Source organism: Macrotis lagotis, chromosome 7 (assembly GCF_037893015.1).
Source record: "Macrotis lagotis isolate mMagLag1 chromosome 7, bilby.v1.9.chrom.fasta, whole genome shotgun sequence".
NCBI classification, from domain to species: domain Eukaryota; kingdom Metazoa; phylum Chordata; class Mammalia; order Peramelemorphia; family Peramelidae; genus Macrotis; species Macrotis lagotis.
Window position 1 is genome coordinate 47,137,817 of NC_133664.1, and position 25,589 is coordinate 47,163,405.

General features: G+C 41.1%; 2 protein-coding genes across 4 annotated transcripts in view; both read right to left on the minus strand.

The window, feature by feature from the left end:
* The window catches only part of GLB1 (galactosidase beta 1), a 63,494-nt gene extending 41,876 nt beyond the window's left edge, over nt 1-21,618 (minus strand). The window contains exons 1-5 of one of the 3 annotated variants that reach the window (XM_074192802.1): nt 21,559-21,618; nt 7,903-8,066; nt 3,838-3,988; nt 2,420-2,480; nt 765-859 (exon numbers count right to left, since the gene is read on the minus strand). In XM_074192802.1, the coding sequence (XP_074048903.1) occupies nt 765-859; nt 2,420-2,480; nt 3,838-3,988; nt 7,903-7,934 (339 nt within the window). In that variant the 5' untranslated portion in view covers nt 7,935-8,066; nt 21,559-21,618. Of the gene's footprint in view, nt 1-764; nt 860-2,419; nt 2,481-3,837; nt 3,989-7,902; nt 8,067-12,471; nt 12,558-20,994; nt 21,078-21,558 lie in introns of those variants that run through there. The other 2 variants (XM_074192800.1, XM_074192801.1) reach the window with 2 other exon arrangements.
* Nucleotides 16,544-17,981, minus strand: TMPPE (transmembrane protein with metallophosphoesterase domain). Its single transcript, XM_074192803.1, has one exon. It carries the CDS (start codon nt 17,884-17,886, stop codon nt 16,549-16,551), a length of 1,338 nt encoding a protein of 445 aa, XP_074048904.1. The 5' UTR covers nt 17,887-17,981; the 3' UTR covers nt 16,544-16,548.
* Nucleotides 21,619-25,589: the final 3,971 nt, after the last annotated feature.

The following is a 25,589-nucleotide window of genomic DNA, read 5'->3' on the forward strand; positions in this document are numbered from 1 at the left end:
ATCTGAGCACCTTTGTTCAAATTCTGCTTCTAATGATCACTGTATGTAAGCAAGTTATTTAGTCTCTTGAGAGTCAGTTTCCTCACCTATAACATGCAGGGGTTGGACTCCATGCCAGCCAACTATAAATCCTAAAAGCCTATGGGGAAAAAATAAAAACACTTGTCCCTTTCTACTTGCCTCCCCTATTATACAGAATTTTAGAATTTAGAGCTCGGATAGAGTTCAGCAATGATTTATTATTATTTATGTTTTCATCATCATCATCGTTATTATTATTCATTTTTCATAAATATAATTTACTTATTGTATTCAATTCCTTTATTTTAAGACTGAAGAAACTGAACAGCAGAAAGTGAATGAATTGTAAACCAGTAGCAGTGTAGTCTTGTGGGAAGAGTATTATACTTGGGAGTTGGGAAAGGCAACTATATTCAAACATTCAATGACTCTATATTTTGCCCCATTTACACATGGAGGCTCAGAGAAGGCTCATTCAATTAATAAACATCAGAGAAAGAATCTGAACCCAGGCTTTCCTCACTCCAAGTTCAGGACTCTCCTTCCACTGTACTAGTTTCCTAAATGATGAAGAAACATAATGAATGAAATATTTTGTTTTGTTCTAAACTGCAACTATTTAAAAAAAAGCTAAAATGAAAAGAATGACAATGCAATACAGTATTTTATTCTGAGCATAATCACACCATCTCTGAAGATCCATGCAAGGAAGCATTTTGGTGGAGTTGGGGCTAGAAACCTACCTGGACTGTTATAATTGGACCTCCATTTTGATAGAGGTAAGGCTTCACCTTAGGCAGGAGGACCCCCAACCATGAATGTACTGCTTTGAGGTAATCTGAGAAAAAAAGCAAGAAGACACACACAGCTCATCACTTGTGTTTCTAAAATCTTAATCAAAAAAAAAGTTTAGTTGTGTCCAACTCTTTATGACCCCCTTTGAGGTTTTCTTGGCAACAAAATAGGAGCTTTGGCATTTCCATCTCTGACTCATTTTACAGATGAGGAAACTGAGACAGACAGGGTTAAGTGACTTGCCTAACGTCACAGTTAAAAAGTGGCTGAAGTTAGATTTGAACTCAGGAAGATGAAATTTCTTGACTCCAAAGCCAGTGCTCCATACACTATGACACCACCTAACTGCTCCACAAAAGAATTGAATCCAATTTAATATAATAATATAATATAACATAACAATATATAACATAACAGTATGATGTAAGACAATGTAATATAGAATTATATAGTGTAACATAACTATATAACGTAATATAATAACTCCAGAGTTGCTATAGCTGGACTAAAAAGAACTTAGATTTTCAGGTCCTTTTGGGGGGGGGGGGAGGAATTGAAGGGAGGTGAAAGGAAGGGAATCAAGCATTTGATGATTTTTGAAAGCTTAAAAAGTAAATGCTCACACTGAAAATGTAAGGGAGCCTTTGAGGATGAAAAAGCAGCTAAATGGCTCCTGAGAATTGTTCACTGGTTATTTTGCATGCCAAAATAACCATCACCAGTCAGATGGAGGACAAGCAGTAGGACAGACTCAAGTATTAGTCTGAGAGATGTCAAAGGAACAAGAGGTTCTGTTAATACCACAAAAATCAACACCAGGTAAATTTCTGCCATTGTTTTCATTAGTCTGGTCTTGCCAAAGCTAAGAAAGGCATTCTCTCTTAATGAATGAGAAGGTAGGAGAGTCAGAGAAGAAGAGAACAGAGAGAATGAGAACAGGAGAAAGGAAGGAAAAAGAGGACCGAGAGAGAAAACAGAAAAAAAGAGGGGAAAAGCGAGAGAGAGAGAGAGAGAGAGAGAGAGAGAGAGAGAGAGAGAGAGAAATGAGAATTGATTCAATTAGTTCTATAAGAGCAAATTTAAATGCTAGGGAGTGGGCAGACCCAGTCTTGAGGTCAAGAAGCCAGGAGTTCACATTTCTGATGGTGTGGTCCTGAGCTCTGATTGGCACAGGTGCCCTCTTCCAGTGCAGAGTGTTTCCTCATTGTTATCTAGCCAAACATTGTAGATATTATCATCTTTGGTATTCTATACTTTATCTAGAAATGGGTTTCTTAAATTGGGGTCTAGAAACTTGTTTTGCAAATATTTATTAAATACATTTCAATATAGTTGGTTTCCTTATAATCTTATGTTTTTACTTTATGAATTTAAACACACACACACATTACTCAGAGAAGGAGTGTATAAGCCAAATTATCAATGGGATATGTGACAGACTTAAAAGTATTAAGAGTCCCTTATCTAGACAATTTAGAGCCTGTTTATGACTAAACATTTTATGTTTACTAAACTTCTAGAAAGATTCTTGCTACATGTTGGGTTTTTGGGGGGACAAGGGAGCTATCAACAAACCTATGTATTTTAAATGGTTGCAACTCACCGAGATCAGAAGAACGGAGAACTATTGATTGTTTCTCTAACAGCCAAGCAGGGAGGCCACCCTAGGGTGGGAGGGGGGGAAAAAGAGAATTATTGCTTTAACAGGATGTATTGATTGTTTTTAAAAATCACAATTATGTATGGCTATAACCCTCCTCTCCTATCCCTACAACCCCAAGCACTGATGTTTCCCTATAAAAAAAAGATAAATAGCTAAGTCAAAATGACCAACAGATCATGAGTTCTCCATCCCTGTGCCAAGAAGAAAAAGTTGTTTCATTTGCTATTTTCCAGGACTAAAACAAGTCAAGAGTTCAGCTTCCTTTTACCCTTCTTTTTATGAACATATTATTTTAGCCATTATATATCTTGGGGAAGAACCATCTTAATACCCATTATATTTTGTTCTTCCTTAAATAATTTTTTTCAATGAGAAATTCTTAAGAGTATATGCTTCTCTAGAAAAACTTTTAAATTGCTTATTAAGAGGCAGCAAGGGGAAGTGGATAGTGTCCTAAGCTTAGAATAGTAAAGACTCAGATTTCAAATTACTACTCTGATACATATTGGTTATGTAACCCTGGGCAAGACCCTAAACATTCTACCAGCCTCAGTTTCCTCATCTTCAGAATTGGGGACAATCATTCCTATAATAATAATACCTGCCCTCCTAGAATTTCTAAGATACTAAGAAGGACCCATTTCTTATTATACTTGCCAGCAATTTAAATGAAGGAAAGTAAAGTAAAAAACTAACACACTTTTCCCAGTTTCCCTCCTCATTCTGTCCTTAACACCATCCATTTGCTAATAAGGACTAACTTTACTAATATTTAAAATTTACTTAACTTTTAGAAAGATTCATATGCTCCCGGGGCAGCTAGGTGGCACAGTAGATAGAGCACCAGCCCTGGATTCAGGAGGACCTAAGTTCAAATTCTGACCTCAGACACTTAATAATTACCTAGTTGTGTGACCTTGGGCAAGTCATTTAACCCCATTGCCTTGCATAAGAAATGAAACAAACAAAAAAAAAAGATTCATATTCCCATGCTAGGTTAAAACATTTGACTATCAACAAACCTGGGTTAACTGAATGGTAGCAACTCACCAACAGGTTCTACTGGTGAGTTCTGCCAGGCAGAATGTCATTAAATGTCATTCATTTGAGATATTTTGGTTTAGTTTGGTAAATATTTCCCAATTACACATAACAAATTCAGTTTTAAAATTTTTGAATTTCAAATCTCTTCCTCCCTCCCACTCCCCTCCTCACGCATTGGAAAAGAAAGAAATAATATAAAGAATTATACATGTGTAATCATGCAAAAGATATTTCCATATTAGCCATGTTGCAGAAGAAAACATATAACTAAATATTAATTCAGAAAAGAGAGACCACCAGCAGAAATCACTCACCATGTCCCACTCTGCACAAATGTAAGGTCCTGGTCTTAGTATAACTAATAGTCCAAGTTCATCAGCAAGCTGTAAGAAATACTCCAAATCCTGATCACCAGAGAACTGATACAATCCAGGAAGGGGCTCATGGAAGTTCCAAGGTACATATCTGTAAGATGAGCATTTTCTGCTTAAGAATTTGACTAAGTTGGGGGTTGATGAACGATCTTGGCTCATTTCACCAGTGCAACAATCAGGGACAATTTTAGGGTATCTGTGATGTACAATACATCTATATCCAAAAAAAGAATTGTGGAGTCTAAATAAAAACCAAAGACTATTACATTTAATTTTAAAAAACAAAGGTATCTTATGTAATTTTGCTATCTCAAATTTTTTTCCTTAAGGATGATTTCTCTCAACATATTCAATTTTTATCAATGCATAACATGGAAACAATGTAAAGACTATCAGACTTCCTTCTGTGGGACATGGGAGGAGGGATGTGAGATTGCGGGAAAATTGCAAAATTCAAAAAACAATAAAAAAAAGAATTTGACCAAGTCAATAAGCATAGAATGAACACCTTTTCATATCTACTTTTGCTGTAATATTAAAAGTAAGAAAAAGAAGAAAGGAATGGTGAATTAGAAAGATATCTTATATTCAAGGACTTCTCGGTAAAGGAGTTCAGATTCTGAAAGTGATAGGAGATGTTTGTTTTTCTTTTAAATCTTGTTCCATGAGGTATTCTTCAGCTTTCATAAAGAAAAGTTGCTTTTGGAAAGAAGAAACCAGATTAGTTCTAAAAGATATATGTTCATTCAAAATTGGTTGAGACAAACCTAAAAAAACAACAACAGAAGGGCAGCTAGGTGGCACAGTGGAGCACCGGCCCTGGAGTCAGGAGGACCTCAGTTCAAATCCAGCCTCAGACACTTAATTACCTAGCCGTGTGGCCTTGGGCAAGCCACTTAAACCTACTGCCTTGCAAAAACCTAAAAAAAAAAAAATGGTTGAGACGAAGTGCTGTCTAATTCCAAATTAGGAAGACCTAAGTTCAAATATGTCTCAGATATTTGTGTGGCCCTGAACAAGTTATTTAACCTCTGCCTGCCTCAGTTTCCTCATCTGTAAATGGGGATAGCCCCACCTTCCAATGCTGAAGTGCTGAAGGTTGTTGTGAAACTATGATGAGGCAATATTGGTAAAGCACACACTATATAAATGCTAGCAATAATTGCATTATTTTTATACATCTTTTTGAAATCCCTAAATGGCTTCTTAAAGTGAAGTACAGAAATGTCTACAAGGTTGCAAACTTAGATGAAACATCTACAATGCATCCAATCTTATCAATTATTTGCTCAAGGAAAGGTCTCAATGATTACTTTCACAGTATCCATAACAATGAAACTCAATGGATCTTCTGAAAAGCAGATATTAATCATATATAAAAAATGCTGCCATCTAGCACCAATCCTTTAAAATTACAAGTGCCTGTGACTGAGGATATAAGAGTATTGCAAATTCAGTTTCATTCCACTAATCACAGGATTTGGAATTAGTACAATTTATCACATAAATGGAGAAACTAAGGACCCTGTTGGCTTTTTCCTTTTTTTTTTTTTAAACATTAAGACATTAAAATGTTGGCACATTTAGGTCAAATACTTAGCAATGCCTTTCAAGATTCTATATAGGTATACTTTATGTGTTAACCATAAAAATAATGTTATTGCTGTTAGTTCAAATTATTAGTTTAAAGCTGGCCTCAAGACACTAATTATATGACCCAATTTGAATTAGTTTCCTCATCTGTAAAAACAAGAAGGAAATGGTAAACCACTCAAGTATCTCTGCCAAGAAAAACATAAATGGGGTGAGGAAGAGTCACGTACAATTGAAAATCAATTGAAATTGTTATAATAATGCTATTGCATTATTATTATTATTGCATTTGTTAATGCTAACTTTGCAAGCATTTGGTCCTCACAACAATCCTGTGATTGTTGTGCTACTATAAAACCCATTCTACCGAAAAAGAAACCGAGACTTGGAGTACTTAAATGATTTACTGAAGGTCACATAGTGTCTAAGACAGGATTTGAATCCATGTAAACCAAACTCCAAATCTAGTATTCTATTGGACCTTCATAATTCCTGTATATATCTCTTGCTCCTTGGTTTCAAATTTGAAGAGGAAAAGAGGCTTGAAATCTTTGTCTTTCAGTCTTTTAGGATGAACCATTTTCTTAGAAGGAAATCTTTGAGGGGCAGCTAGGTGGTGCAGTGCATAGAGCACTGTGCTCTGGAGTCAGGAGGACCTGAGTTCAAATCAGACCTCAGACACTTAATAATTACCTAGCTCTGTGGCCTTGGGCAAGCCAATTAACCCCACTGCCTTGTTTAGAAAAAAAAGGAAATCTTTGATGAAGCTGGGGAGATGGCTGGCTAAGAAGGGGTCAGAAGGATAATGGTAGTTATTTCAGCTTAATTATTCCTCTCCAGTCATATTTATTTTACTAATTAATACTCAATTACATTTTTAAAAAACTTGAACATTCATTTTGTAAACTATCCAAATTCTCTTTCCTATCCCACTACTACACTTTGAGAAGGCAAGCAATTTAATATTGATTATACATGTGAAATGATGAAAAATATTTCCATATTAACAAAAGCAAACATACAAAAATTTCCTATAATAATAAAATGTAAAATATATACTTGCATATGCACAAGAATTCTATTTTCTCTCTGGAAGTAGTTAGCATTTTCCATCTTTGGAATTGTCTAGAATCATCCTGGTTCTAACTTTCATCAAGCTCCCCCCTGTGTTGGGTACTTTTTATGTGTTACCTTCCCTCCTTAGAAGGTTGGCTGCTTAAGGGCAGGCATTAACTCTCTCTCTATTCTCTCTCTCTCTCTCTCTCTCTCTCTCTCTCTCTCTGTCACACACACACACACACACACACACACACACACACATTCTGCTAGCTTAGCATACAAAAGGTAACACAGACTAGGTGACATTTTTTTTCATAGCATCCCTATTTATTTATGTGGGGATGAAAATCCTACGATTTCTGTGTACATCATTGTTGAATTTGTACCCATCAAGCACATGTATTTGAAGGTATGTTTAACCGGCTAAAAATGCCTAAACTATATAGCATTCGATGACTGAGGACAATAAGGTGATTCAATGTCTTGCCTCTGGTCAAGGGTAATGGGGGCAGGTGATAGATGTAGGGTTTTCCCCAGTGAATTATTATCTCAGTTATCACCAAGCTCCTGAATTTTTCATTTTTTAAAAATCTTCAATTCCCTGCAAAAGCCAGTTTGCCCTATTAAACACTATACTAAGAGAAGGAGATGCAATTAATAGGAATAAAGGGGAGGTCTAAAATTGTCTCCAAAGGTGATGACTTGCTTAGACCAATCAATAGAATTAGGAAAGGCGATAAGGACAAATAAGTGGGAATTTTCTCACTGCTCTCTTCCTCAAGGGCAATTTCCCTAAATAGCCTGGAGAAACCACTAGAGATGTATCAGATAAGTCTAAACAATAATAACAGCAAACCATTCTTTAAGCATCTGTGAGATGGACTGTGTGAGGGAACACAAGGACAGAAGATAACATTCCAGAACTAGCCTTGGAGTCAAGAAGACCTGTGCTTGAGCAAGACGCATGCTAGATACATGCTAAGTTCTTTTCGCCTTTGTGGGTAACCATGGGCAAGTCACTTAACTTGGAACATGAACAACTCTAGGATGAGTTGCAGGAAAGTACATTGCTGGATGGAGTTTACACAATGGAAATTCTCAACACTAATGAAATCACAGATCTGACAATATTATCTATGTCTAGTTTTTAAAGCTTGAGATAATAAGAGGTAATCTGACAACAAAAAAAACTAAACATATACCCCCATAAAACCCTTCTTGTGTCTATGAGCTACAACTCTCCTTTTTAAGCACCATTGGGGCAACTTTTAGGATTGCTTACTTCTAATGGGATGAGATCCTAAAGCCAACCTTTGTTCCCCATTCCAACCTCAGAAATACTTGGTGACTCACGTCTGGATGGTGTTGAGTCCTGCCATCTTCATCTTGAGAAGACGATCTTTCCAGTAGAACCGAGGTATGCGGGAATAATGGATGCTCCCAGAGATGTAGCGAAATGGCTTGCCATCCTTGAGAAACTGGTCCCCTTCGTAGTCTATTTCAAATGTTCTGTTGGTCTGTATAACAACAAAATGAATGTGGGTTAATTTGCCCATTCAGTCATTCTAAGATAAAATTCTGTTAGAATTGCCTTTGCTGCTCAGTCTTCTAAAGTTAGTAAAGCCATGGGGGAGCTTAAGCGGCAACAAGCTTAAAATAACTAAAAAGATACCTTTTCTATTCCTGTAGCTTCCTTTCAAGATAAAGACCCTACCAACTCAAAACTAAGATGTTAAGACAACTCAGTGTGATGAAAGGGCAAAAAGGTATCTCATCCCAACACCGGGTAAGGGTACCCATAATATTTGAATCATATCTGCAGATGGGTCACCACATCTTGATCAAAGATCAAGGCCCAGACCTAGAGTCAAAGTGATGTACCTCCTACTGCATTAGGGATGCAGGACATAGGGATTTAATGTTGGAAGGAACCTCGCAAACCAAACGAAAGAACCCAGATTAAAGTATAACTGAGTAATGTTTAACAAAATAAAAATACACACACCATAATGTTAAATTTGTTGCTTTCTAAATCACTGTTCTACTGTAGGGATTTGTTCCTATTTATGTGTCAAGACCCTTGTCCAAGTCTTCACTTTTGGTTGTTTTAGGATGTTTTTTTGTTTGGTTTGTTGGGGGGTTTGGTCAATAGGTAGGGAATAAAGGTCCACAGAGGTTAAGCAATTTGCCCGAGGTCTCACAGGTAGGGACAGGATTTAACTTCAAATCTATTTATTTCTTCATTGCTAAAAAGAAGAAAATAAGACCTAAGAGAAATCACAGGCAAATAAATAACACCTGTCACTGTGAGACCTGGATCATACTCATGAGAAAATGATGAAAATAAAGTGAGATGTACTATTTCCTAAAACCAAGTGAATACAGCCCAGGTACCACTACCCTCTAGTGAAGAAAAGCAGAATTACAGAATCCCAGATACTAGAGTTCCCTAATAGTTGTGAATTTTTACTCCTTTGGCAGTCGGCCCATGACTGGTTTTTATCAGTAAAAACTATGATGGCTTTTAAATGTACAACACAAACTACATAAGGATCCTAGGGTCAACCTTCATTGCCCATTCCAACTTCAGAAACTCATTTAATGAAAAACTGAAAATATTTTTCTTTTCAAAGTTCAAGGACCAGAGGTTATGAACCATTAATTCTAAACTAATCTATAAATGAACAAGAGTCCCCTCCAGTACCTATGCAACCAATGTCAGGCAATCTTGATTTCAAACACCTCAAAAAGAGGGAGAACCCCATCTCTGCCAACAATGATCCCATTTCACTGCTGGCTATGTCTGAGGAATTTGATCCCCCTTACCTCATGCCTTTTAGCAATTCCCCTCCCCACATTGTTTCTAAGTCTGGTTACTAACACCAAAGCAAATGCAGCTGACTCTTTGCCATTCCAATCCTTCAAACAACTGAAGACTGTCAATGTTCCCCTCTGCCCAGGCTTTCCTCCACTTTTTCTGTTCCATTTTCATATGGGATGAAACTGAGACCCTTCACCAAGCTGGTAACCCTATTCTAGAAGTATGTCATTGCCCTTCCTAAATTACAGATCCCAGAATTGAACACCAAAGAAAAAGCTCAGGAAAATGATCACGTTTCTTTTCTTGGTCTAAGTATTTACCTAATAAATTAATGAGCACATTCACCAAAATGATATCCAAGTGTGACTTTTTATTTCATAATCAGAATGCAGTGTATGGGTATTACTGACATACTAGTGTTTCAACTTATGTGATCATAGAAAAACTTATTAGCTACAAAAATAATACAGTGCAAAGCAGAAGACACACATACCATGGTCCCCCATCACCTCCCCTCACATGGCCATAATACAAATATTGCTTAGGGGAACAGAGAAGATGGGAAACTCAGTGAATAGACATATGATGAAATAAGTGCTTAGAAACAGTTCTTGTCTTTTTCAACGTTATCTCTCCTGCATTGGAAAGTTTCAGCGCCTTCCCAAAATATTGCATATAACATTCAATTCATATAAGAGGGATTTGTGAAAATTCCCTTTGTTCCCCTCTCCTCAGTACTAAAGCCAGTTCTTGTCACATTTCAGGATGGGAAGAAAACAGGAACTGGACATGAAAACAACCACAACAGATATTTTCTAGAATATGCGAGAACAGTGACTTTGGTTTCTTGTCATGAGATCCACGCTTAGGAACCAAGGAATCTGTGCTATGTCATTCTCGAATCCCACAATTATATCCTGGGTAGGAAGACCTCCCTATAGCATCGGAACTTCAGTAAGAGTCTCTCATGGAGCAACCTCCCCCACTAACAAAGTTTCAGAAAAGTCTTTGGAATGGAAGCTCCTGAAGGGCAAAGGCTTTCCCCTTCCCCTAGCATACAAGTAACTGGTACAGTAAATACCCATTACAACATGAGCTGATGATCGGTACACAGTAGGCACTCACTATATGCTTGCTGATGATTGATAGCATAGTGGCTGCTACACAGTAGGCACTCAGTATATGCTAAATAATTGATAACACAGTGCCTAGTATACAGTATACTCACTAAATACTTGCTGATAAAAAGTCTGGGTTACTACTCTGACAAGAAAGAGCTCTTTGATGGGTTAGAATGTTCAAAATTAGATAACATTGATTATGTGTGTGTATACACACACACACACACACACACACACACACATATACAATTTACATATATTTGAGATTTGAGGGTGGTAAGTCATCTCATTAAATCCCAGGGCAATTCTAGCTGATAACCTATTTCTCTATTTTCCTTGTTTTTCCCATTTCACAGATGAAGAATCCCAGAGCACATGGGTGGGGGGGTGAATTCAAAGCCCCACTTACTACCAAACACTGCCACCTAGTGGCCAGCATGCTGTTGGGGAGCATTTCCACTTCCACAACCATCTCGGGCTTCCTAGGCTCTCCAAGAGCAATGTGCTACCATGCTAATACTTCACAGTAAAGTATCAGGGTTTTAAGGGGTTCAAAACCATTATTGTGTGTCAAGTGATTCCACAGAGGCCTTCACAGTGGAGCCAAGGAGTCTAGTATAGGACAAAGAGCAGTGCCTAGAGACAGTCCAAGCCTCAAGCATTCAAGTGCCTACCATGTTAAGTCCTTAAGGCAAACAACGATAACAACACCCTGGTCCCTGCTTCCAGTCTAATTGGGGAGAAACATGCATCCATTTCCTAGTCTTTGCAACCCTGTTTGAGGTTACATACTAGATATAGACAGGATAAGTCAGGAATAGTAGCAGAGGGAGGACATTAAGATTAAGGAGAACTGGGAAGGTCAAGGATGGATATGGGTTCAAATCTCACTTATGAAACTTGACTTGTTTCTACATCTGCTAAAAAAACACAGATTGAACCAAATAATCCCTGAGGTCCCTTTTGGCTCTAGTTCAATGATCCCATATCCATACATATATACAAAATGAGCCTTCTGGTATGGAGTTCATGTTAGACATTCCCGTCGTCATAAGAAGGCACTCTACTTTAGGACAAATTTGTGTATTTGTAAAATGAGACTGTTAGACTAAATGGCTCCTTGATACTTTCATTTCTAAATCTGGTAAGATTATGATCTCATAATTCTACTAATTTATGAGAACTATATGGAAAACATCTAAGGGAAGTAATGAAGGGGGGGTGGCAAATTAAAACACACCTAGCCCTTAACCTCAAGAAGCTTTTACTAAGGAAGATAAAAACTAGCTCACAAATAAAAGTACAAAATGTCAGTCAGCACAAGCCACTATGATAAGTATTAATTGCAAAAAAAAGTTGGAAGAATAAAGAAGAGGAAGTTGAGTCTTGGATAGGAAGGCTTGGAGTGGATAGGCTGTGAGTTGGTCATGAATAGATAGACAAATAGCATTCCAGTGGACAAAGTGGTACAGGGAGTGTAGCAGTATTAAACTGAGTCTGTGCCAGATTATCTGACTCAAAGATCAAGGAGAAAGACCCGAGGCATTTCTGCATGACTACTAAAGCAAGTAACTATGATCTTTTCAAAAGCCCCCATCAGACTGAAACTACTAGGTACAAGGCAAGTGAGACTAATAGAGAAAATGACCTATGGGTCATCTGCATCCTCTGAAACTGCATAAAACACACTGGGTTCCTATAATGAAGGACACAGGAAGATGAAATTATGGAGGAACAAATATAGAACAGAATTATCCAAAAGCAAGATCAAAGAAACTGGCATGATGAGCAAGACAAAAGCTAGAGAGCCCAGAAATGGCAGAAAAGAATTCACAACTGAATGCATTCAAATGAGGGATTTGGGTGAAGAGAATATATTGAAAGGGGTTGGACTTCTATTTGGTCACATGAGGCAAAACAGGTAAACCTGGATGAACATTGTAAAAAAAAAATCAAATTTACATATGATGTAAATGCTACCTTTCAGTGACAGCTGTCCAGCAGTAATTAGTTCTTCCTCACTGGTCATCTTCAAGGAAATGCATCATGCACACTTGTCAGGTGAGATTCCTTTAGTCTATTGGTATTAAAGAGAATGAATTCTCTTTCAAAAATGGGTTGGGCTACATGTCCCCCGTCTTTGGAAAGGTCAAATGGCCAAGAGTGGAATGTCCAGATCTTTTAAGTGGTGAGCAATATGAAAATATGTCTTGCATAGTTTCATATGTCTCATGAGTATCATATTGCTTGCCTTCTCACTAAGCAGTGGAAGGACTGGAGAGAAGGAGAAAATTTGAAATTTAAAATGTGTAAGAAATGGGCTGACCACCAGAACTATAATGATCTTAAATGTTGTAAAGAAGCCTGAACAAACTATGGACTGAACTAAGATTTCTGCAATCCCTCCCATGTGTAAAATTCTATGATACAAAGATATGCAAGGAACTAGTGGAACTAGTCTTTGTCTTGTTCACCATGACTAGTTTTTGTTGGCTGACTCTTGAGGAGTCTTTGATCCTGCTAGATGTTACTGGAAAGGGACAATTAACAGAGAACTCCAAGCAGATGGAGAGGTACCGATGCTTGGAAAGGAACAGCAAATGAGGGGTAACAGATGAAAAAGAACACTGTATGGTGCCAACACCATTACCATTAATTTAATGACTTTAACCTTCATTTGTAAGGAGGTTATTGTATGAGATCACCTCAAAAAAGTCCATGAAAGAACTAAGAAGAAATACCTTCACTGTAAGAAAACCCTGGAGGATAAATTTATAGCTGAAATCACTTATGTTTAATGTGTGTATCCTTACATAGAGCCGATCTGTTTGAGACAGGAAGCTCTGCAAGGACATGGATGGTGTCAAATATATCCTACATAAAACCATTTTTAGGGTCAAGTTTAAGTGACAAATTCCATCATTCTAGACATTGTTTAAGATGACAGCCCATACGAATCAATTCACTTCTTGTTGTTCAGTCATTTCAGTCATGTCTGACTCCCTATTTGGGCTTTTCTTGGCAAAGATACTGGAATGGCTGTCATTTCCTTCTCTTGAGGCAAACTGAGTTAAGTGACTTGCCCAGGTCACACAGTTAGTTTGAGGTTGGATTAGAACTCGAGGTTTTCCTGATTCCCTGACCCCAGGCTAGCCACTCTCCATTGCAACATCTAGCTGCCCAATTAATTGTTGTATATTATATTGTCTGCCTCTTCATGAAGTCTTCATCCCACTAACTACCAGTATTTATTATCAGTTTGCTATGCAAACACAATAAAGTATTTTAGAACTGCAAGAATCCTTAGAGGATGATCCTTTCCTTAGATTCAAACTTGAGGAGGCAACTGAGGCACAAGGATCATCAGATAGCTGAGCTCCCAGTCTGCTATTATCAGGCTGAAATAAGCTGATGTTGCTCTTTCCCACTCTAGCTACAGACTTCTTTCCAGTTCTAATTTTCTCTTCTCTTACCTCTTGCTGCCCACTCTTCCCCACCCAGCTGCTGAGAGCTGGAACACTAAGACCACTGTGGACCCAGTAATCCAGTTTCTTGTTGCCAGTACATTTAAAATTGGGAAGCACAATTATAGATCATACCACTTTCCAAATAAGATACCAGATCAAGACAAAAGAAAACAGGAGGGCAAAGAGTATCTTCCATATGGCCCTGGAAGATGGAAGATCTGGGTTTGAATCTAGATTTATCTGGTTGTCATTTCATCTCTTTAACTTGATTTTCCTCATCTTTAAAGTAAAAGGATCAGTCTAGATTTCCTTCAAGGTCCCTTCCTGCTCATAATTTGTCAAGAAAATGTTTGACTTTGTCTTTCATAACATGACTAAAATGAAAATCTATTTAGCATAAATTGAACATGTATAACCTATAAGATTACTCACTATTAAAGGGAGGGGAGAGGAAAAGGAAGGGGAAAAAAATGTGGAACTCAAAATGAATGTTGAAAAAACTAGCTTTATATGCAATTGGGAAAATAAAAAGATAAAAACATTAAGATTTAGGCAAGTTGAAAAAGACCAATAAAGATAATAAAATCTACACATAGCATAACAAACTAAAAAAGTATTTTTTATACTTACAAGTAACATTGTTTAGCACATGGGGAGGTCTCTATATTAAGAACATTCTCCCCAGTATTAGCTACCCAATATTCCTTTATATTCCTGAGATTAGAATTCTGGACATTCAGAGAACAGTTCCCAGCTATCAGGGTTTTAAAGTATCTATGTGTTCTCTTCAGAAACACATTCAAATACTGGTGATTTCCTATATTCCTTTATATTCCTGAGATCAGAATTCTGGACATTCAGAGAACAGTTCCCAGCTATCAGGGTTTTAAAGTATCTATGTGTTCTGTTCAGAAACACATTCAAATACTGGTGATTTCCTATGGATTCAGTCAAAGGACCAATCCCCTTGAAGCAATAAGAAAACAAATGGGTAGGTGGAAAATCCCCAGTCTATTCAACCCCACTACAACTAATTCTTTGCTAACCACAAAAGTTTGGTTCTCCATTGCTAATTAGGTGCCCACCTAGTGCTGTTGGTCCTGCTATTCCCTAAATGGATAGGCATTGGCAAAGACTCCCTCTGCAGAAGTGTTCTTCTAAGTTTATTTTTCAGGGTGTTTCTAAAGGGGAAGTTTCCATAAAAAATATAGAGTTGCTACCATTTAGATGATATTGGGTTATTTGAAGACCATTCTGGGGATGATGAACTAGTGAGTGGGCAGAGAATCTTTCAGTAGTTCTCTTTGGGGAAAATTCTTCATATCCAGAAGAAGCATAACATTGATTCTGGAGTCCAAGGTTCTAGTCCTGAGTTCAAATACCACTGCCTTGGACTTGGATCTTCGTCTGGAAATTGAAGGAATTAGACTGGACAGTATCTACAAGCCCTTCCAATTCCAAGTCTAGGATTCTATGAATCCTCTCCGATGTCTGTTTAGTGGCTAACAATCATATTCAAGACTTGACTTAATACTCGAGGTACTGGGGTGGAGGGGAAGTAGAAAGAGGCAAAACCTGTCACCTGTCTCAGTTTGCCATGCCCCCCAAGAAACTCCCAATTCTTGGGCCTAAGAACCAATGAATATTTAACCCATGGCAAGATATAATTAAGACCTGCAAATTATATAATTAAGATTTGCAAAGAGCAAATATTATTTCACGTTATCCTCATTAACAGTCAATTCTGGAAGGTAGCTGCCAGTTTAAAATGGAGACTGCTTTTCACCAAACCTACCATGAAGGATATGTCAAGTCATTACATGAATTGTAAGTGTTTTACATATATATATTTTTTTTTTCAAAAGATGAAAGGATAAGGTTCAATTAGGCAACACCTCTCTAGGACAGGTGATTAATGACTCCAATCAAGTACTTGGAAAATTATGAGATGGAGGTCTGTATGGCAGAATTTGATAATATTAGAATTTTAATAGAAAACAAGAAAGTCAAGATGTCTTTGTATTAGTTGAACTTGAATTAGCTGAATTAGTGCATTTCCAGAAAAGCTGATTGAAAGATGAATGGAATTTCAAAGAGACCATTTCTTTTCTCTTTGGCCTTCCCACTTTCTTTAAAAGATCTTGAATCAAAGAGTCCTTGGAAACATGCTTGACTTAAACCCTGAAAACAAAGTCCTAAGAGGAAAAAAAACTGCTGAGTATTCAACATTGCCCTATTTATAGGTTTCTGTAAAACATTATACTATGTCTGACCCAAATAGCTCCCTGCCCTTCAATAAACAGTGTCAACAAATTTAACGAATCTCACTGTAAGTTATATTACCAGCTCTGCAAATAGGAAAAGATGATTTTCCTTCATTAAATATTTAACCAACATGCCCCTCCCCACCTATGTAGAAAAATAAGAAATCTTGATTCTTTACATCCAATCCATTTTAAATTCCAGTTCAAAGTAGCTCAAAGTCTATTTGCAAGGCAAAAAAGGTTGTATCAGTATGGGTTAAGGTAGACAAGAATATTTTGAAGGAGGGGTAGGGGTTAGGGGAGATGAGGTGAGGAAAAGGCTGTGTTCAGGGTGAGCGAAGGATGATCTCCGTAATTTCTGCCCGGCTTCCCAGTCTCATTGGTATCCCGTAATAGGCTGTTCCTGGACTGACGTATACAAAGGTACTCTGCCCTACTTTGTATAGGCCAGCAAAGAAGGGGTTCAATAAGTAAGCCCCCACATTCAGGGGGAAGATCTGCCCCCCGTGGGTATGGCCTGAAAGGATCAGGTTGATGTCTGGCCGAGCCTGGAGGGCCCACTTGGCAGCTAGAGGCTGATGAGCCAACAAAATGGTGGCATGGTCAGGGCTACAGTCATCCAAAGCTTTGTTCAGATCCATGCCATGGCCCGAGTAGTGCAAGACATCTGCCTCGATGTCATCCACCCCTGCCAAGCAAATCCAGTCATCTTCACTCTTCCCTGGTGCAGTCCCAGAGGCAGAGATCTTCACATTCTCATTGTGGAGGGGTTGAACTTTCAGGGACTTGAGAAGTTCAAACCAGTTGTTGACATCAGATGTGTAGTACTCATGGTTCCCAGTGACAAAGTAGGTCCCGAGACGGGAATACAACCGGCCAAGAGGCTCAACGGCTGTCCGGAGGACGGAGGCCTCAGAATCGGAGAGGTCACCCACAATCACAGTGATGTCTGGCTCTAGAGCCTCCACCATCCGCACAAACAGCTCCATCTTGGTCCTACCAACCGTGGGGCCCAAGTGGATGTCTGAGAGGAGCACGACCTTCAGGTTGTTCATCGATGGGGGCAGCTGGTGAATGGGCACCTCGACAGTCTTTATCGCTGGAGGCTGGGCAGCATTGAGGAGCCCAATCACACTGAGCACGGCAGTCACAACCACAGCCAGGACTGGCCTCAATACCATCTTCCTGGTCTTGTCAAGGCTTCCACCAACTCTGCCCGCCCTCCAAGCCAAGAGCTGGTAACCCTGTTCCATGCAGCCCAAGATAAAAAGGAAGAAAATCATAATGATATAGGCACCAAGGCTAGAATAGGCTGCCAGGGAAAACAGCAAGGGCTCCTCCGCCACTAGAAAGAGCATGGTGAAAAAACTGGAGTGGGCCAAGCCCAGGAAGGTCAAGATAGCCACCTTCCAGGGCCAAAAGCAGCCCCAGTTTACGGCAGGGGAGCGGTACAGGGAGGTGACTGTGCTCCTCCAAATGTACAAGGAGCCGATCAGCATAAGTGCATTGGCCAACAGGGTCAGCTGCAGCCTGAACAGCCAGCGCCGGACCCCAATCTCCAGGTTCCCCAACAGGTAGGTCCGGGAGACCATCATAGAGAAGAAGACGCCAGCTGCAGCCAAGGCGGCCTTGGCTTCCAGGGACAGATGTCTGAGGACAATCATATCTCTGCTCTTCAGGGAAAGATGTCCAAATCTGGCTTGACTTGCCCTTATGGTAGGAGGTCCTTTGGGCTGGAGTCCAGCTGGGAAGATGTTTCCAGGTCAGATTTGCCTGCAACCAGGAACCTAGGTCAGCTATTTTTCAATATCCAAGTATTCCTACCCAATAACAAATCTGCTCAAATCCTACTTTCCCCTATCTTGAACTCCACAAGGAGAGGCAGCAGGCAGTTGTTGAATTCACAAATGACAAATGAACACACATACATTTAAAAAAAAAAAAAGATTGATTAGTCCAAATAGCTATGTGAGTGTGAATTCTGATGCCTTTTAGAATGAAAGTTTGGGGATGAGACTATCTCCTTGTATTGCTTTCTATACAGAGGTAGGCTCTTCAAAGACCCTTTCGGAAGATGCAGCTGGCAGGGAGAGGCAGGAGCAGTCTGAGAGGTAGACTACTGAACTTCAAATCAAGACTTGGGTTCAAATCCTACCTCAGATATTTATTACGTGTGTGACTGTGAACAAATCCCCCAAATTCTCTCAGTCTGTCTCCCCAAAATGGGGATAACAGATCCTTCCTCAAGGAGTTGTTGAAAGGAAAAAGGTGATGAAAAGTGATTTGCAAAAAATCATCTATTAATATTACAGAATAAAATTTAAAGCAGTGGTACCTTTAAAGGTCACAAATGATTGAAGCATTCTTTTTGGGGAGGGAATTCATGGTTTCTTTTATAACCTGACTATTATGGAAATAGTTTGCAATCTATTTTTAACCTTCATCAAATAACTTGCTTTCTCAATGAGGGGGTGGGGGTAAGAAGAGAAAATTTGGAATGTTTTGTACATTTTACTGGGGGGAAAATAAAATATTTTTAGTTTATAAACCTAAACTTGCCTCCCATGGTCTATTGCACTTTGAAGTAATAAGCATGACCAAAGGAGAGCTCTAAAAGGGTCCCTTTTGTGCAGGGGGAAAAGTCATAGATTTGGGGTCAGAGAACCTACATCCAAATCTAGAACCTGTAGCCAGTTCTAAGAGCTGGGTTCAAAATGTACCTCAGACACTAGCTGTTTGATTCTCAGCAAGTCTGATTCTCTAGGTCTCAGTTCTTAACTGTAAAAGTGAGGGGAATGGACTAGATGTCCCCAAAAGTCCTTTCCAGCTCTAAATCTATGCCTCATGTAATTCCCATACTCTCTAGTCCAGCACAGTGTCTGGCTCAGAGCAGGTACTTTTTATTGACTGTGTCTCAGTTTCCTTATTTGTAAAATCTTTTTTGAATTTAATGAGTTCTGAGGTCCTGTTCCATTATCTATGTTCCTCTAATCTTCCTAAAGAAAGTTGGAGTTCCCAAGTCCAAAATTAGACCATGAGTTCTCATTGTTCTATGGTGAAATCATGTGTGTGTATGTTTGTGTGTATGTGTGTGTGTGTGTATGTGTGTGTGTGTGATTTTTGTAGCAGAATTTTAATACTGTAAAGTCTAGGAAGAAGGAATTAAAAGGGCAACATTCATGAGTTAGAGGAAGTCAGCTGACCACATTCATATGACTTGTAAACATATGGCCTGTTGGTCTCGTACTTTGGAACTCATCACTGGTCTTGTACCTTGGAAGATAAAAGCCCTTGGGAGGATCTGCCCTGATAGCTGGGGAGTTCTCTAGGAGCTGGAGGCTCCCTCACCTAGCGGGGCAGGGGCCAGAGAATGGACTGATACCCACACGGACATGGATCTAGGCAAAGATATGTATTGATAGATCCTGGCCTGTGTACATATAAAGGAATGAATGAAATAATAAATCAAATGTATGCTTTTATAAAAAAGTGAAAAGAAAATGTAGTTTCAGTGTTTCATAAATAAGTGAATAAGAATAAAGTGACAGTACCAGGGGTGTACTTTTATAAATAAATGAATGAATGAGTAAGAATAAAGGTATAATACCAGGTATGTGCTATTATAAATCCATAAATTAAAAAAATAGTAAATAAGACTAAATGTACAGACCAGGCATGTGTTTTAAAAATAAATGAAATGAATAAGACTCAATGTACAAGACCAAGTATTTTGTTTTATAAATAAACGAGACAATACATGACTACATAAATGTACAGTCCCAGAAGCGTGTTTTGATAGGTAAGTGCAAATCCACAGCGCCAGACACGTACATTTATGAAGTGACTAAATTTACGGGACAGGCATGTACTCCCAAATAAGTCTGCCAGGCATGGGCTTTTGTAACTAAATGGTAGAACAAATAAATGAAATTGAAAGTACGCTCCCAGGACGGTTTTATACAGATCTCCCCGGGGAGCGTCTAGGAACGGATGTCGGAGGGATGCGCGTGTGCAGGCCCTGGGCCGGCGGGCCACCGGGGAGCCAGGCCACCCAGCAGCGGCCGCCGCGGCCCCAGGAGCCCGGCCCGTGGCCCTGGCCCAGCCCCGCTCCGCGCGTCGGTGCCCCCGCTCCGCGGGCAGCGCGGCTCTGCCCCCCGGCGGCCCGGGCCCGGGCCCCGCAGGCCGCCTCCGCCGCCAGGCCTCCCGGGCCCGGCCCGCCCCGCGGGGTCTCCGGAGCCGGGCCGCGCGGGCGGGGGGGGGGGCCGCGCGGGCGGGGGGGGGGGCCGCGCGGGCGGGGGGGGGCCCGCTCCGCGCTCCGCCGCTGCCCCCGCCCCGCCGCTGCCCCCGCCCCGCATCCTCTGCCCCGGGGGGCCCCCCCGCTCCGCGCCCCGCCGCTGCCCCCGCCCCGCATCCTCTGCCCCCCCCCCCGCTCCGCGCCCCGCCGCTGCCCCCGCCCCGCCGCTGCCCCCGCCCCGCATCCTCTGCCCCCGGGGGGGGGCCCGCTCCGCCCCGCATCCTCTGCCCCCGGGGGGGGGGGCCGCTCCGGGCTTCCGGCCTCAGTGTCCTCCCGGGCTCGGACTTCCGCCGGCGCGACCCCCGGCGGGGGAGGGGCCCCGGGCCCCGGGCCCGCACCTCCCGCCTCCCCGCGGCTCACCTGCGGCCGGCCGGGCCTCGGAGCAGCGGGAGCGCGCGGGGAGGGGCCCGGGCCCCGGGGCCCCGCAGCCCGGGGCCGCGCACGGCCGCCCCCCCGCCCCCCCCGCCCCCAGCCCTACCTGGCGCCCGAGCGTGGCCGCCAGCAGCGGCGGCAGCAGCAGCAGGAAGCGCAGCGGCGCGGCCCGAGCCATGGGGCCGGGGCCGGGGGGAGCGGGGGCCGGGGGCCGGGGGCCGGGGGCCGGGGGCCGGGGGCCGGGGGCCGGGGCCGGGGGGAGCGGGGGGCCGGGGGCCGATGCCGGGGCCGGGCGCCGCGAGCCCGGGGCGAGTCTCCGCCTGCGCCGCCTCCGGCCCGGCCTTATATGCGGCGGCCCCTGCGGGCCCTGCGGGCCGGGCGGGGGGGCTCCGGGGCGGAATTCCCGGCCCCACGTGGGGCATGTGACGGGAGGGGCCGCACTCTGCCCCCTCCTGCCAGGCCCAGGGCCCCGGGCCCACCCTCTGAGATCAGGACCCACCCTCGGGGCCGGGCCCACCCTCGGAGCCCCGGGCCCACCCTTGGAGGAGGCCCGGAGAAGAGTAGGAGAAGAGGGGCAGCCCCGGACTCCTCCCCGCACTCCTCCCCGCCTCCCCTCCCACAACTAAGATGCCAGGGCCTCCGGGTGACTGCCACATGCCAGGGTTCTCACCCCTGCCCATGCCCGCCGGGAGACTAGGCCTGCTGTGCAGAAGCAGCTGAATCACCAAACCCCGGAGAGTCTCCTCCGTCCTGTCTACATCATGCGCAGTAACAATCCCCATCTCTCCAGAACCTTTCCCAGCCAATCCTTTCACACGATAAGGGATCTGCCTGGTGGGGTCCTCTCGGGCCCCCGTGTCAGCTTGTGTAAAACACAGGTGGAGGGGGCATGGAGCCAGATCAGGGTTCCATCTCTTTTTGGGACCACGGATCCCTTGAACATTGTCTGATGAAACCTATGGACCCCTTTTCAGAATTTAATACACAAAATAAATAGCATTGCAAAAAGGAAACTAATTATATCAGAAATAGTGACCCATAAAAAAACTCACATTTCAAAAGTAATGGGAGTGATCTGTCATCCAAGGAGCACCCACTGTGTCTCAAGTCCCATCCCAAGGGAAGGAGATCTACAAAGAGAAAACTTGAAATCATTCCTTTTCTCCAGGTACACAGGCTCACCTCACTGTTGGGACTCACATTTATAGAGCTAAGTTTTATAAAGAGCTTTATTACTGGGGCACATAGGTGGTGCCGTGCTGAGAGTGGGCAAATCGCTTGACCCTATTTGCCTCAGTTTCCTTCTCTATAAAAGGAGCCAGAGAAGGAAAAAACAAGCCACTCCAATATCTTTACCAAGAAAACCCCAAGAGGGGTCATGAAGAGTGAGACACAGCCGTATATGTCATCAAAAAAAATGTTTTTCTTAAGTTCACAGATCCAGGCTAAGAATCCCAGAACTAGAGTATCTCAAAAGTGGTACAGTTTAGCTTGACTCAACTCAGAGAATCAGTAATTCCAATATTATTAAAGAGAAAGCTGGTACTGAACAGACTAGACAAATTAATAATCTTATCCAACTGCTAATTTGCTTTTTACTATAAGGCAGTTGAGTGAAAGCCATTTTTTTCCCTAAAAAACTCAATAGCCTTTTATCTCTAACACAATTTTGATCAGGAAGAGATTCATGACACTAAAAGTCCAACCCCCCCAATTTTAAAGATAAGGGAACAAACAAGAGGCTTGACCAGGGTCAAACAGGTCAGACACATCTGATGCTATATTTGAACCCAGATATTCTCTACTTCAGGTCCACAGCCCTATCCACTAAGAGGTGTGCTTGTCTGATGAACCTCACAATAATCTAATTTACAAACAGCACCAATTACTGAATCATCCTATACTTCCTCTACAGGACATTTCTTGAAACCCTCCCTTCCTCAAAGCTAAGTGACCCCTCCCTGAAATTATCTTGGATTTTCTAAACGTTTTGCATATGTTGATATTGTGTGCCAGTTGTTTGCCTTTTAAACTAGTTAAGGAAAAGGACTTTTAAATTTGCCTTTCTCTTTCCTCAGCTACAGTCCACTTCACACTGCCTACTGAATATTTTAAACTGAACACTCCAGAGAGGTTTATCTTAAACTCATCATATCTAAAACCAAAGTTATTTTTTCCCTTCTCAAACTTAAGAAACCTTTGAACCTTCCTATTTCTTTTGAGAAGAACAATTAGGTGGCACAGTGAAGAGAGTGCCATGCTCATTTTCCTGAGTTCAAATCTGACTTCAGATACTGTGTGACCCTGATCAATTCACTTACCCAGTTTTACTTCAGTTTCTCAACTGTAAAATGAGCTGAGAAGGAAATGGCAAATCAATCTAGTTTCTCTGCCAAGAAAATCCCAAATGGGGTCATGAAGTAGGCACATGACTGAACAATTGACCTGAAATTTCTGTTGAGAGTACCATTATCATACTTCCTCACCTCTTGGCATTAATCTCAGCTCTTTACACTCCTTCAACTCAATATAAACCTCCAGAGTTTGGTCTTAAGAAAAACAAACAGAATTAATTTAACAGTTTTACTTTGTTTCTTCTAAAACTTTTGGTTATATCTGCATGGGGACCTAGTAACCTTCAAGTGAAGTTCTGGTAGAGGCAATTTATAAGAATAAAACAAAAAAAAACATAAAATTGGATGTCAGATGTGGACTTTTTTGGAGATTGACCTCACAGTGCCAACAAAGTCATCACAGTTCCATTGGGAAAGTGACCCTTGACTTTAAGATGTCTGCTTTGTCTCATTTCCATCAGGGGAAGAGAGGTGCTATCCTAGTTCCATTAGAGGAGAAGGAGTGGATCCTGGACTCAGGATATCTGTGTTTTATTAGCTACACTATGATTTTTTTTTGGTAAGACTATGGGGTTGAATGACTTACCCAAGGTCACACAATTAGTAACTATTAACTGTCTGAGGCAGGATTTGAACTAGGATCTTCCTGACTCCAAGGCCAGTGCTCTATCCAGTGCCCCTATATTATGAATTCTTAAAAGCACCAAAGTCTCCTTACCCCTCCCCTGACCCAAGATGTTTGTGCCAGCTTATGATTGCATCTAGAAAGCAAGTTTTATATTTGCTTTTAGAAAGAGGTTGTTGTCATTACATATTCAATCAGTTGCAATTGAGTAGTAGTAGATATAGCAAGCATTAGGCCTCAAGTAATTCTTTATTAACCTCACTAGCTATTATCATTGTAATTTTGGATTGTCATTATATATTTGTTCGTTTCTCTTTTTCAGGGACATTGTCTCCTCAGTGATTCTGATTATATTTTGTAGCCACCCCAACATATTGTAAAATTGCCTAAGCCTAAGCCATGTCTTTTTTCCTAAGCTCCAAAGTTGAGCTTTCCTCTCTGAACTGTTGTCCCATAAATCAACTTAATTTAAAGAAACATCCTGCTCCCTTTGTACTATTATCCCTCTGCCTAGCCTTGGAAGATGCAGGTAGCCCCCAGAAAGTCTGCTATCTCTGCAAGACTGACTGAAATGTTAGCCACACAGCTGGACACCACCAGGGAACCCGCCACATGGAAGGAGGGGATGTTGCTAACTCTGCATTCCTGATTTCTATTCAAACATATTGCTTTCTATCAGCTATGGTACATCAGGCTTTGTAACAATCCTATTGTTTTATGCTTTGTCTTTGGCATTTCCCAAAACCATATAAAGTCTAGTAAGCCCTCTCAGGGTCTTTGGTCACTTAGATTATTGACATAATTTATTAGTTACTGCTAGCCTAACATAAATTGATCATGCTTGGCCCTTGGTCTCTCAGTTTACCTTAATTTTGAAACCTTACCTAACAGTATCCTTTCCCCACCAAAACCCAAAAGAATAACCAAGCTCAAAAAAGAAAATCTGGTTCTTATAAAAGATAAAATAAAAAGTCTCTTATTTGCTTTACAAAAGAACTGTTTGCTTCATAAATTAATAAAACAGGATTTAAAAATTTCCCCTTCTCTGACATTCAAAACAGAGTTCTCTTTACAAAAACTAGATTCAGAGTTTAAATCATTGTAGGAATTAATAATAATAGTAGCAGGGGCAGTCAGGTAGTAGATAGACCCCTAGAGTCAGGACAACCTGAATTCAAATCTAACTTCAGATACTTAATAATTCCCTAGCTGTGTGGCCTTGGCTAAGCCACTTAACCCCACTGCCTGGCAAAAAAACTAAATAATAATAATAAACTAGCTGTGTGACCTTGGGCAAATAACTTAACCCCATTGCCTTGCAACACCCCTCCAACCCAAAAAATAATTGCTCTATGACCCTAGGCAAGTCACTTTAACCCTATTGTTTTAAATATATATATATATATATATATATATATATATATATATCTTATTTGATACTCCCAACCAAACAGTAAGATAGAATTTGTTATTATTCCCATTTTGCAGCTAAGGAAACTAAGGCCCAAAGATTACCACACACAACCAGGTTAATGAGTATTGAAGCCAAGTACAGCTCTCTCTATTGTACCTCTAGCTGCCTCAGTTTATTTCACTTAGCTGAACCCAAGATTCTAGAGACCAGGTCAAGAAAACTGAAGTGAATTGGTCAAAGTTCAGTAATGGAACCTTTTTTCAACATACCAGCATTCAAATTTTCACCCTATAGCTCAAATATAGCCC

Bases quoted from the DNA above. Each gene is read 5' to 3' on its own strand.
- TMPPE (XM_074192803.1), bottom strand. From the start codon at position 17,886: ATGATTGTCCTCAGACATCTGTCCCTGGAAGCCAAGGCCGCCTTGGCT.